The following is a 13,907-nucleotide window of genomic DNA, read 5'->3' as shown; positions in this document are numbered from 1 at the left end:
CCACCCTCTGCCCCCATACCTGAGAGAGTGCATTCTCTGCTCAGAGCTTCAGGACGCTGAGCAGCGGTCGCCTAGCGCTCAGTGAAGACCCCCCCCACCCCTCCCTCTCTCTTCCCCCTGCGCTTCCTGGCCCGGTAGTTTAGGGACCTTGAGTTTCTCCACAGACGTCAAGCTGGACGCCGTGACAACAGAATCGCCCCAAGGGGCTTTACCGAATCCCAACACCATGGGCTATGGGGACGAGCTCACCCCCGAAGCTCTGAGCGTGCCGAGCGGGTTTGATGACCTGATCACCTCCTCCGCCTCCCAGGTGCTGCAGGCTATTTCTAATGCCGCGTCCGCGGTTGGTAGCTCAGGCCGCGGTAGTGTGCTCTCCATGATCCATAAGCTGCCTGAGCATATCTCCAACATGGGCAACCTGGCTGACACGTCAGGTCCCATGGCTTCGGATATGGTGTCCCAGGATGAGCGGGTACAGTTCTGGCTAGTAATAGGGTACACCGTAGTGGTATTTGCTGCCATACTAGGCAATTGGGTATTAAACCATGTGATTATGAAGTACAAGAGGGTGCACACTGCCACCGGCCTCTTTGTCGTCAACATCTCCGTGACCAACATGATGCTGGCTTTTCTCAGCTCTCCCTTCACCATGGTAAGCTGGGCGCTGAGGAGGGGGATTTGGGGCTCAGGCCATGAGATCAGTAACACAACCGTGCACTTGCAACAGAGAGAGCTGGCAGTGGGAAGGAGCGCTGAATCAGGTTGGGTTGATTTGGAAAGTGCGCAGAGACAGGAATGGCTGAAAGATGGTGTAAACGGTTTTAGAACTTGGGGGTGGGGGTACGGGCACGATTGTGTTTGTGTTGCTGAATTAATCTTCCGCCTTGGCAGAAGCTGAGACTTAGGTTGCCCAGGGAGGCATCAGGGACCTGTTGCAGGTGAGCTTTAGACTGACATGTGAGCTTTGTCATAAAGACCTAGCTTCAGTTCCCCCATCTTTTAAACGCAGTGTTTAGAATGAAAAGTGGCTAACAGTTTTTGTGATTTGGGGTCTGTGTCTTCAAGCTGGGCTGTTTGTGTGGGGAAAGATAGGAAGGGCATGAGAAATGCAAGGTGAAAATGTTTCTTTGCTTCTTGAGACAATAATGTTAGCAGTTTGGTGAAGCACTGCTTCTACTTATGTTTTTGAGCTTGTAAGAGGGGAAAACCCAGGGCTGAGTCCTTGTGCCTCACCATGCCCTTTCTTCCACAGGTGCGCTATTTGTGTAATTCCTTGGTGTTTGGGAAGATGACATGCCACCTCAGTCATTTTGCTCAGTACTCTTGTGCCTATGTAACTGTGATGACCATGGCTGCTATATCTCTGGACCTACATCGGGTATGTGTTTCCCAGGGCTCTTCGGGTCTTGCAAAGGGGTAGGTTCCTATTCTAGATAGATGGAAGCAGCCAAGAACACAATCTAAAATGTTATTTGAGTTCCTTGAGAGAATGTATGTGACTATATATGCCTAATTGCAAAATGGTGAAATACAGACCTTCACCATATCAAATCTTATGTAATAAAATTACCATCATCTTTGATATGGTACTATGGAAACAAATGCGGCAATAAGCAGATGATAAAAAGTGTCCTCCCTCTCCTTTGGAAAACATTTTTTATTTGCTGCGTTGCAGGATCAGCTAAGGGAATAAAGAGGGAAAGATGAGTCAGAGGAGGGTGTGGCTTCAGAGCTGTGGTGGGTTGAGTCTGGGAGGTGGGCTTAAAGTCTGTGAGTGACAGCTGAGCAAATGAAGTGGGAAGGCATGGAGAGACTTGAGGAAGGAGTTGGGAGGAGGGATGGAAGTGACTTAAATGGAAGGAGGTGGGGCAGAGGGTGAAAACCTGGGAGGGGTTACATTGTTAATTAGTTGGGAGGGAACCAGAAAGCAAGTGAGATGGGAGGGATATAGATGAAGATTTGAAGGGGCTGTGGCTGGAACCAGATGGAAAGGGCCATGGAGAAATCTAGGTAATAAGAGATAGAGGAAGATGGGAGATGAGATGGAAGAAGGGAAGGAAGGAGAAGGGAGGGAGGAAGGAAATAGTGACCATGGAGGGATCAAGATGGGAGGGGATGTAGGGAGAAGGGAGAAGGGAAAAGGGCATGAAGGGAACCAAGTGGGAGAAAAGATGGAGGGATGTAGAGTGCTTATCCAGCCATATATGATAAAGAAAAAATAAGTCACACTTTTGGACATGCATCCTCTTTTCCACTGAACTCCTTATTCAGAGACAGAAACTTTTGAAATCAGTCCGCTTGGATTCCCATCTTCCCGTTGAAATGTTTCTCTCTACACTAACCAACTTTGCTCTTTCATAAAACAAAATGCCATTCATCTGTCAACTGAACTAGTACCCAAAGCACATTACTCACGCACCTACCAAATCTTTACACCTTTGAAAATAATGTCAGTTGATGAATGACTAATAATTAACCCTAATTTGATTTATTGAATTGGGCTGGGGTCCTTTTCTTCCAGGTGATGCTATATCCTCTGAAGTCCCGAATTACTCCAATGCAAGGCAATGTTTGCATCATTGTCATCTGGATTGTGAGCACCTGTGCCGCTTTGCCACACGCCATTTACCAAAAGCTTTACCAAGTGGAGATTGGGTAAGAGGAACACAGGATGGCCAGTGTTTGGATTCCAGCAACCTGAGACCTTTGAAGTCTCATGGAATAATAAGAATGGGATAGGGGCTGGAATTTCAAAACATGGGTACAAAAATAAATTTCTCTAAACTGAAACTTATTAAAAGTACCCAAGAACTCTCATGGCAGGGGGTTGTTAAACATATTACTTTCTGTTTGAAGGCTATTGTTTCTCCATATGTCACATTAAAGTTCTGGAATAGGTGAACCCTGAAGCTCCCTGCTTTATAACTCTAATCTTCAGGCCTAACACAGACACAAATAGTAAATATGTCTCTTCCTTAAGGCCTAACTGCTATATGATACCTGGATGTGAGTCTCAGGGAAAAGGAAAATTAAGTTAATATTTCTCTTTTCTGTCTCCCTTATAACCTAGAAACAGAACTGATGAAACTATCTGTGTCCCCAGTTTCTCATATACTTCAAAATCCACATGGAAATACCTTGACCTGAGCACCTTTTTGCTCTTCTTCATCTTGCCTTTGATGGTGCTGATGGTCGTTTACGGTCATGTTGCCAAGAAGCTGTGGATCCATAATGCTGTTGATGATATCAACATTCACACCTACATCTGTCAGCGTGGGAAGAAGAAGCAAACCCTGAAGATGCTGATGATGGTGGTGCTTGTCTATACTATCTGCTGGCTTCCTCTCAACCTCTACCTGGTGCTGCTATCCAGTGAATCCATCTCAAGCCACAATGGTCTCTACTTCTTCCTCCACTGGCTGGCAATTAGCAGCTCATGCTATAATCCTTACATCTATTGCTGGCTCAGTGATAGCTTCCAGATTGAAGTTCAGAAAGTCATCATGGAAATCCAGAAGATGCTGCTAGATGGAATCAGCCGCCTGAGAAGGGAGCACCGCCAGCTGAGCTCTGTCTCACCCACTCACCACCCTGCTTGGGTGGATCCCAATGCTGGAGTGCCCAAATTCCCACGATTCAAAGATTTCGATGAGCTACCCAGTCCCCCTCCATCCCCAGAGGTGGAAACCTCCTTTCTCTACCCACCAGTGCCTAGAGTTTAAGCTGCCCAGACCGCGATAGATTATCCATCCTCAAAATCTCTGATATAGGGTGGGACCAAAATAATTAGGTTTCATTCATTTTTCATGGTGGGGGGAGTGGAGGGAGGGGTTGGAACTTGAGGAATGGGGGCTATGTGAGCCACCATGTCTCACTTGCTCTTTCATTTCCTTCTGTCTGTCTTTTCTTATGTTCCCTATTCCTACTTGTTTTCTTTCTCCCAATAGTGAGTAAACTGAAGATATTAGATTTCCAGGTTCATCAGAGATGTTTCTACATCACTCAAAGGAAAGTTGCACTCTGGCTTGGAGTCTCCTGTGTTTCATCTCTGATTCTGGAGACTGTTCCCCTCACCATTCTTTGTGTGTCCACCTGGCCATGACACTTGTCTTCTGACATCATAGTCATTGTCTCAGGAGCTGCAAGAGCCACCAGAGATTCTTATTTGTATTTTATTTAGATGGACAAGAGGTCAATGTCCATATCATGTCCAATACTTTTCCAGGAAATGCCAGAAAAGAAATGTATAGTTCCTGAAACTTAATCGGGTTCTCTGGGAACTTAGAGCTTCCTATAAATGCAAGTAGTCATATCTTATCTCCTTATGGCAGAATGAGAATGAGCTATCTTACAGGAAAAGACAAGGCAGTTAAATGGCTCAACCCACATCACCTGGGATATTTTTCCAGATTGCAAATACACTTTGATGACAACTTCCCTTTAAATATGGTGACAATTTAAGTGCCCAAGTTAACGCTGCAAAATCAAAAAATTCTCCCTGTTTCTTGACCCTACATTTAACATAATACTTTGTCTTATGTAAACTTGCACTATCTAGTTTCGCCTTTCTTTTTCTGGAAAAAAGAGAACGTGTAATGTGTTCACTGTTAATTTAATTGTTTCCAGTTCTCTAGTCTATGAGGATTTCAATTCAGCAGGAGAGATGAGGAGGAAGTAATGATCTCATCTTTCTCCTGCTATTGCCTTTCATGAGGAGACAATGTTATTAAGGCACATTGAAGGGTATAGCTTGTGTGTGTCAAGATGATGCCAAGATGAGGTAGGATTTTTTTCTCTTCCTCCTCAGCTTCCTCCCCTCCTTCTCTTGGTTCCCTTCCTCACACCCTCTCTTTACCCCTTTTCATCTCCTCCTTGCTCCCCTTCTTTCCCTCTCTTCCCATCTCTCTCTTTCCCCCTTCACCTTCTCCTCCTCTACTTTCTCTGTACCACCATTCTCTTCCCCTTCCTCTTCCTCTTCCTCCTCCTACAAATTCCTCACTTCCTCTCATCCTCTTTTCATGTCACCTTTGTTCCCCTCCATCCTTTCTTCCCACCTCCTCTCTACTTCTTCTTATCCTTTTCCTCCCCTCCCCTTCACTCCTTTCACCTTCCCCCAATTATCTTCCCTTTTCTCCTCTTTACCTCTCCTTGTCCCACTCATTGCCCCTCCTCTTCTTTATCCAGCTTCCTCATTTCTCCCAAGTCTCTTTCTTCTTTAGCACCACTCTGTCTCTATTTCTTCCTTCTTTCTTCTTTCCTCCTCCATTATCTATCTGTCCATCCTTTATTTCTTTGAACTCTGATGTGTAGTGTAAACTATTGCTTTTCCATTGTATTTTAGCTATTGTTCATCAATTCCCTCCCATATTCCTCTCTTCTCTTCAGAATTCACACTTCTCTCATCCAGTGGAAGCCTGGGGATCTTGGAAGCTCCTGAGCTGCAGCCTGTGGATATAAATTTTGCAGTCTCTGCACTGCTCCATAGGCCTCTGTATTGAGTGCTGGCTACTGATTACATTTTTCTCTTCTATAGTTCTCTTTCTCATACAATTCTAACTATCAGAATGTGACTGCCCATTATGTCCTCCTGGAGGATAGGGTGACTGACTCATCCCAGGATTGTGGAGGAAATTGTCCAAACTTAGGCCATACGCCCTGTGTCTGCTGGGAAGTGAGTACCATGCAGTGACCCTCAAGATCATGACCCAGTTTTCTTTGGAGAAATTGTACCCAGTTCAGGAATGTTTCTTCTATAGCCACTCATGTGTTTGTTTGTTTTAACTCTTTCTATTCTGTAGCATTTTAGCTATTGCTCATTTCCCCCTCCCTCTCCCTTTCTCATAGTCATACCCCCACAGAAGCAACATAACTTCAAAACAACAGCAGCAACAACAACAACAACAGACTTTTATCACCACAGTATAACTCTGGAGATTCTCTTGAAAGTCCCAGGCCCAGATAACTGGCTTCATACTTTTGTTGCTGCATTTGCTGTGAACTTCATAGTGACTCCTGTACCCCACTGGCTTTAAGCAGTTTTAAAAACAGGTTATCATAATCTTGTGAGAGTGTATGTGTGCTTCTGCTTCTATCTATTTCTCCTCAATGAATTTCTCTTGCTTCTCCTATCTTAATCATTTTCTTTTTAACAGGATGTTTTCAAAGTCCTTTGCATCCTTGCGTTTCCTCAGGAAAAGGGCAAGCCAGAGGCATAAAGCAGATTAACTGGAGTTTAGCTTCTGGCTTGTCTCATCCCACTTGGTGACAGCAAAATGTGGATTTTTTTTGAAGTCCAGGTATCTATGGAAATTTTCCATACTTGCTAGAGTATTGCATCCCTTTTTTTAGATCAAGAAGAATTTGAGGAGAAAGAGCTATAGTTTAAGCTCTGTTTCTTTCTATTTTCACTTTCATGAATGAAGCCTTTATCTCCCCTCCCTTCCTACACTCACCACCAAAAGTTAAAAAAAAACTATATTCATACAAGTATAAGACTAAATATTTAGAGAAGTCCTGGACTAACTAGATGACAACATCTGCTGGTGCCACCACTGTAAATTGCACATCCACCTATCATCACCTTTCAGCTTCAGCTGTTTTTGAGATTGTAGTCTTTGTGACTGGTGAGCTCGGCTGATATCTTTTTCTCCCTCCTTATGTAAACCCTTATCATTTTTTTGAACTAACTGACAGACAGCTGTCCTTCTCATTTTCCTTTTGGCAGGATGGATACATCGCAGGACAATCAGAATGACTGTCTAGTACTTTGCCTCCCCATAAGCAGAGGGCAGAATGGAATTGCCCCTAGGTACCCAGTGTTTCTTGGAGGAATTATACCTTGCTCTGATATGCTCTTTTACCTGCTTAGAATTAAGAGAAATTCAGATAAAAGGGCTATCATTGTAATTTAAATGACTATTGTGCTATAGTATGTTCACCTAATGTTCTCTCATTCCCAGGAAAACCCCCTCCCTACTCTCACCTTTGTCCTCCAAAGAATCAGACCACATCCCCGCCCCCCAGTAAGGCTGGAGAACTGGAATGTTCCATGCTTGACAGATGATCCAGCTTCAATGTCTGCTGCTTCCTCCACTTCATACTCACAGACGTTTGTCTACCCAGCAGCTTTGCTGATACACAAGATGTTGAAGAAGCGGGCCTCTTGGTAGTTTCAGTTTTTTGTGGGTATTGCTTAGATTTTTTTTCAGCAGCAACTATTTTTAACTCAGCACCCAATTAAGTCTGAGGGTGCTACCATTGTAAGTAGTTTCTGGCTGGGGGCACTAATTTGGTTGGAACATGGTGCTAATGAGCTCTAGGTCTTAGGCTCTAATCCATGTGCAGCCATTTAGCTCTGTGAGTTTGAGTGTGGTGCTAAAGAACTATGGGCACACAGGTTCAAAACCCCATGTGTGTCTGTTTACACAGACTGCACCACTCACCCTGGCCAGCCTTTTTCTGAACATGGGTTATCAGCCATCTGGAAGACCTAACAAAACTGTTCTTTGAATAGCCTTGCAAAATTCATTTTCACTTCTGGAGAAACAGTTTAAAGTGTATTACCTACTGGTAGTGTGTTAGCAGTCACCTTCTTGTCAGAAAGACACCATTTTTGAAATGTATATTTGAACAAAGAGAGTTACAAAAGTGGTGGATGGGAGAAGTTGCCAAATTCTCCCCTTTCACACATGCAAATGCATATGCCAGCCTTTGTCCAATGCCAACAAACTGTATCTTGGTCCAACCCAGGACATTTTAAAAAATGATTTGATGAGAGTAAAATCTAAATGCAGCTGGTCCAATGTCATGCCTCATTGGGACAGGTTGGATTAGGGGTATTTATCCCCTGACACATATATCTGGGATGCTAGTAATCAATCTTATATGTTACTCACTTGTATATGTGTAATGTAGATTCACTCCTAGGTGTTGAGCTGAAGGCCTCTTTCATTGAGAATTCCCTCCCCTCCTGTAGTTAAGGTATCTTTGTATGCTCTCTCTCTATCTATCTATCTATCTATCTATCTCTCACACACACACAAACACACACACACATGCATACATACTCACACAAATATGCAAACACACACACACATCCACACATGTGTGAACACACATAAACACCCCCCACATATACAAACTTACACACATACAGAAAAATGCACACACAGATTTACTGTATTTTAAAACAAACATAACCAGGTCTTTTCATAATGCATATTTCAAATCTAAATTTTATTTTTAGTCATTATTTCAGTCAATTATCTGTTTGAATGAATGAACTCTGTGATTTTTTCAAAACAATCATCATTTCTTGGGGTGATTAGATGACTATTTTGTACATTGTTGCAGATGCTGACCATAATTTATTAAAATATGTGTATCACTCACTTCTCTGGCATTGTAACATGGCCAGTGTCTTACTAGCAAATGGGTATAACAATACCAATTGTATATTTATTATTGTAAAGAAAATCCACTTAATCTTAAAAACAAACCTTCAAAGGAGTAGCAACTTGAATGCACATGAGCATAAACAATTCATGCAGAGATAATTACACACACACAGAAGAACATAAACATATACACAAACACAAAATGATACACACACAGCTTCAAGAAACCCTTAACATAAAAAAATCTTGTTGATTCATGCCAGAAAAGGACTTTTTTTTAAAATGCCATTTTATTTTAAACATTACATATAAAATCGTAATTTTATATTACACCTGAGAATTCATCAAGACATTGAGACTTTTGGGCTCAGTCCCTTGTTAGCACAAAGAATGTAAGAAGGACAACAGAAGGCTAAAATTCCTTTCCCTACATTTTGAGGAATTTTTTTAAGCTTGGGTGTTCACTTCTCCATGACCTGGTTTAATAGGTAGCTTTGCTCCAGGAAAGGTTCATGCCTTAATATCAGCAAGTGACTACCTGGAACCATAATTACAAATGAGGACCATCTGCTTGCTACTTTGCCATTGCTGAAGGCTGTCAACATTTCTAAACTATGAGGCAAAGCCTCATTGATGAACACTGTTGTCCTTGGGGCCATGTAAGAAATGAAAGGAGATGGACCCAGTCTGGACAGTTTGAGAGTGGGGATGAAGTTGTTTATTCTGATAACTCTTGTTCAGAGAGTTTTCTGTGTCTAGTTCAAACTCCCTTCCTTTGTAACAATAATATAACTATCTTATATGTTATGATGACTTTGTGATTCTCAAAGTAAGACCTTTCAGTGTTTTTCAATGTGTTTGTTGTCAATGTATTCCCCCACATTGAAAAACTAAAGACTACCAAGGGGTCTGGTTAAGATTGCAGATTTTATTTGTAAATATGCAGGTGAATGGGGATATACTCTGAAAACTGCAAAGCACTGGATCAACTGTTGTTGCTCTGCAGCTTGGACAGGAGCCTTTTTGTATCCTAGGGAAAACTTGATGCTGAAGTTGAAATAGCCTTATCAGGATGCCCAAAGTGGGTACCAAGGAAAAAGTATAGATTTTAGCTTGAAGTAAGTTTCTTAACATAATAGGTACATATTCTGAAGGAAGTGCCCACATTTAGATTTATGTAAATAGATTTATGTTAACCAGGGTAGTTGAAATGTAGTAACAACATTTACAATTTACAGATTTTACTAGGTATTTCATCAGGAGTGAATCTAGCTAATGTGTGTGTGTGTGTGTGTGTGTGTGTGTGAGAGAGAGAGAGAGAGAGAGAGACAGAGACAGAGACAGAGACAGAGACAGAGAGAGATTACGTCTTACTAGAAATAAAGTTGCCTTGGTTTAACTATTTTTATAGAACTATCTTAGAAGATATCCAGGAGAGAGATACAGATCTAGCTGGCCCACAAGAACTTTGCTCTAGAGCAGCGGTTCTCAACCTATGGGTCACGACCCCTTTGGGGGTTGAACGACCCTTTCACAGGGGTCGCCGGGTACTCGTATGTGGGCGTATCTGCATGTGGGCCTGGAGACGGATAGAGGAGCGGTGTCTCAGTTCCTAAGACCATCGGAAAATATGTGTTTTCCGATGGTCTTAGGCAACCCCTGTGAAAGGTTGAGAACCGCTGCTCTAGAGGGTTTCCCACTCAAAACACTGATTCAAAGTGGTATAAAACCTTCATTAACAGTTGGGAAACTGAATACCCTTTTTATTGCATTAGACAAGAGATTATTTTGTCAAGGCCTTTGTACCTGTAACTTGGAACTCAAGTATGAAAGTTTAGTATAAAAAAAACACTCAATGAAATAAAAATTTTAATGCAAATAAAATAAAAATAACCCATAAACAAAGAAAATAAATGATCCCTTAGACTTTATAAGGTAGTTAGTGAAGTTTATTTTCTATTCCAACATGTGCCTGAGCAGTGCCTCTTGGCCCCCCATGGTTCGAATCTGAACTTGATGATACCTTAATGACTTTCAGCTTTTCAACATTTGCCACTGATTTGTCCTTGTGAGCATGCTCAGTGAAATGATAGAAATATCCTGGGTGTTTGTGCACACTCAATCCTACACTAGCTACATGGTGTAAACCAAGTGGTGGTGTGGGCTGTGTGGGACTGAAGACTCCCAAGGAAGAAGACTGAGTTTGCCACGTTCTCTGTATGCAAGCTGCAGCAGCGGTGTTTAAATGGCACAGGAAATAAAGTTCCCTTCAGAGATACTGACAAGTTGCAATGGGACATCCTGACAAAGGGGAATGAGGGAAATCTTATCCTGTTACAACAGGACAATAGACATTGTTTTGGGTTCCCAGCAAGGATAACTGCAATACTTATTTTCTTGTTATTGTTGCTTTAAATATGCTCTACTAATGTTCCTATTCCTCTGTACCCTCATGTAATGTTTGATTCTAGATTCTGGATTGGGGATGGGAGGGACCGTAGGGTAGGGGATATTGTAGTGGGTGGGAGTATGGGAAGTGGGAGTAGATTAGAATATATATGTATTCATACACACTAAATAAAAATATTTGTTTAAAGCACTTCCAAGCTCTTCTTATATGAGAGGATCTGGTTGGGGGTGGGTGGATATTTCATCAGCGGTTATTTGTGATCCTCAGTAGTTGTCATAAGTTAAGTCAACATTAATTGAAAACTTTTCTATGTGCTCAACATGTAATATTGAAGTAGGAGTGGATGTATAACATAAAAGCAAATCCTTATATCTCTACCTTGGTAAAGCTTCCTGGTTAGCAAAGAAGACAAATAGTTTGCCCATGAGAACACTAGGAAGTCAAGTCTCTACCTTCTGGTTTGGTAAATAGAAAACTATGTTAGGACTGTAATGGGAAGAGAAACAGACTCCCAGAATGGGTGAGGTCAAGTCTAGAGTTCCCAAAGGAGGAAAGATGCCTCATGCAATAAAACCAAATCTAAAAATTCCAAGGTTTAAACCAAGTAGGAGAATTTCCAAACAGGGATGAGTAGCTAACCAAGTGGCTTAAAGCTGACACCCTGAATTTACCATTCCTTTAAGCATCTTTTGCTTGAATTACTACAACAATCATCCTGGCCCCCAGAAGTGCTCTATGCCCTTTGTATGCTCTGACTCTTTAAAACTCAGTAAAGTCTTTTGTAAAACTCAGTTTTTCTCTGGTGTGTTAAAGGAGAACAATTGGGAAATACATGTGTTGTATTCAAAAAGCATAAACAGAGGTTAACAAATTCCCAATCTTAGATCCCATTGTTTCCAGCTTCCACACTAACCTATTCCCAGGACTTCCAAATTCATACAGTATCTGAGAAGTCCAAGACTGAACCTCCTTACAGTAACCTTGCTTAAGCTTCCAATTTCCTAGCTTCTGACTTGTCTTTGCTTGAAGGTCATTATGGTAATACCTGCTATATAAGAGCCTCCTCCTGGGCAAATGTATATTTATCTTATAAATGTTGCCCAACTATAAGTACCCCCACTATGTCACATGCATCAGAAAGTTATTTTGCAAGATCCAAGATGACAGAATAGATAAACACTGTACCTGCGTCCTTCCATGAACACATTAAAATTACAACTAAGTTATAGAACAATCAACCTGGAGAAACATCTGAAGAATAGCTGAACAGAAGTCCTACAATTAAAAATTTAAAGAAGAACCACATTGAGACTGGTAGGAGGGGCAGAGACACAGAATGGGCTCCAAACCTCCCTGTTGCAGTTGAGAATCATGAGGGATATCTCAGCCTTGGAGTTTCCCCCTGGAAGAGCGAGGGACACCAGCCCTCTACACCAGGCTCCCCAGCCCGGAGTACTGGTGCCCACAACATGGCTGTGAAAAGAAGTAGGGATTCCAACTATTTGGGTGGGACAGAAGGTTGTGGGAAATCCAGACATTCTCTTAAATGGCCTGCGCACAGACTCCCACGCTCACAGGTACTCACCTTGGGCTCCAGTGGAGGGACTGTGACTCAGGGGACCTTAGAGGCAGATGGAGGGCACACTGAAGTGTGTGGCTTTGGGGAAAGGACCAGAGGACAGTCAGCATTTTCCCAGTAAGGGGTCCTTCTCCCATGCAGCCACCAGGTGGGCGCCTATGTTGAGCCCATCCCCACAGGCCAAATCTGAATCTGATTGGCCTGGTGAGCTCTACTGCTCCACTCTGCTGACTCAGCAAGGACCCCACCCCACCCAACTTTAGCACTGCCTGAGGCACTTTGTTTGAGAGGAGCCAACCCCTGCCACATTGCACTCTTTCTTGAAACACTATTGGAGTCCATGGGACCTAGGAGGACAGTGACCAGCCTCAGTGTGCTCTGAGACTTTCGCTGAGTAGCCCCAGGCTCAGCACTGCCACAAAACCAGAGTCTACATTAATCTAGTGACCACAACTCTTCCCACTCTAGTGATTCCCTGAGACCCCGCATCACCATATATGGCTATTACAATATTATTGATATATTCCTTATGCTATACTGTACATGCTCATGACTATTTTGTAATTACCAATTTTTACTTCATTTTTTAGACATGTGTTTTATTTCTAAATATCAATATTTAATACATAAGATTATATAACTTTCACAGTTAAAGTTATCATGAGAAATTTTACGTGTCTCCTTAAAATGATGCCAGGGAGTACATACATTTTCCAAATTTCTATCTGCTTCTACTTCTTTTTTGTTTCAACTTTCTTTTTTCATACACTTTTAAATTTTTTATTTTGACATTCAATATTATTTTATGTTTATTTCAGGTGTACAGCATTGTGGTTAGACATTTATATAATTTAAGAAGTGATCCTCCTGACTAGTCTATTACCCACTTTGCACTATACACATAGTTATTACCATACTAATGACTATGTTTTCTATGCTTTACTTTACATTCCCATGACTAATTTGTAACTACCAATTTGTACTTCTTAGTCCCTTCCCCTTTCTGACCCATCCCTCAAAGCTCCCTCCCATATAGCATCCATTAAAATGTCCTCTGTATCTATGAGTTTGTTTCTGTTTAGTTTGTTCATTTATTCTGTTCTTTAGATTCCACGTATAAACGAGATCATATGGTATTTGTCTTTCTCCGTCTGACCTAGTTCACTTAGCATAATACCCTCTAGGTCCAGCCATGTTGTCGCAAATGGTAAGATTTCATTATTTTTTATGGCCGAGTAATATTCCATTGTATACATGTACCACATCTTTATCCAGTCATCTATAAATTGACTCTTAAGTGGCTTGTATATTTTTGGCTATTGTAAATAGTGCTGCAATGAACATAAGGATTCATATATATTTTTGAATTAGTGTTTTGGATTTCTTCAGATAAATACCCAGAAGTGGAATTGCTGGGTCATATGTTATTTCTATTTTAAATTTTTTGAGAAACCTCCAAATTGTGTGCCATAGTGGCTGCACCAATTTGCAATCCCAAAAACAGTGCATAAGGGTAATATTT

At 41.8% G+C, this 13,907-nt stretch overlaps 1 protein-coding gene and 1 long non-coding RNA gene across 3 annotated transcripts; one reads left to right on the top strand and one right to left on the bottom strand.

Annotated features, from left to right (window-relative positions):
• The first annotated feature begins 6 nt into the window (after positions 1-6).
• LOC109390091 (probable G-protein coupled receptor 83) lies at positions 7-4,857 on the top strand. Of its 2 annotated transcripts, none has more exons than XM_019656141.1 (4): positions 7-652; positions 1,253-1,378; positions 2,522-2,655; positions 3,077-4,857. In XM_019656141.1, the coding sequence occupies exons 1-4, from the start codon at positions 227-229 to the stop codon at positions 3,720-3,722; spliced, it is 1,332 nt and encodes a 443-aa protein (XP_019511686.1). In that variant the 5' UTR covers positions 7-226; the 3' UTR covers positions 3,723-4,857. The 2 variants fall into 2 exon arrangements, with proteins under 2 accessions (XP_019511686.1, XP_019511685.1); XM_019656140.1 differs by having other exon boundaries at positions 3,071-4,857.
• A 952-nt stretch (positions 4,858-5,809) lies between these two features.
• LOC109390061 (uncharacterized) lies at positions 5,810-10,940 on the bottom strand. The gene is made up of 2 exons (XR_002125494.1): positions 10,074-10,940; positions 5,810-9,862 (listed from the first exon to the last, which is right to left on the bottom strand). It is a non-coding gene; the product is annotated as an uncharacterized LOC109390061 (long non-coding RNA).
• Positions 10,941-13,907: the final 2,967 nt, after the last annotated feature.

Source organism: Hipposideros armiger, unplaced genomic scaffold (genome assembly GCF_001890085.2).
Source record: "Hipposideros armiger isolate ML-2016 unplaced genomic scaffold, ASM189008v1 scaffold_254, whole genome shotgun sequence".
Taxonomy (NCBI): Eukaryota; Metazoa; Chordata; class Mammalia; order Chiroptera; family Hipposideridae; genus Hipposideros; species Hipposideros armiger.
This window is presented reverse-complemented; position numbering and strand designations above follow the sequence as displayed.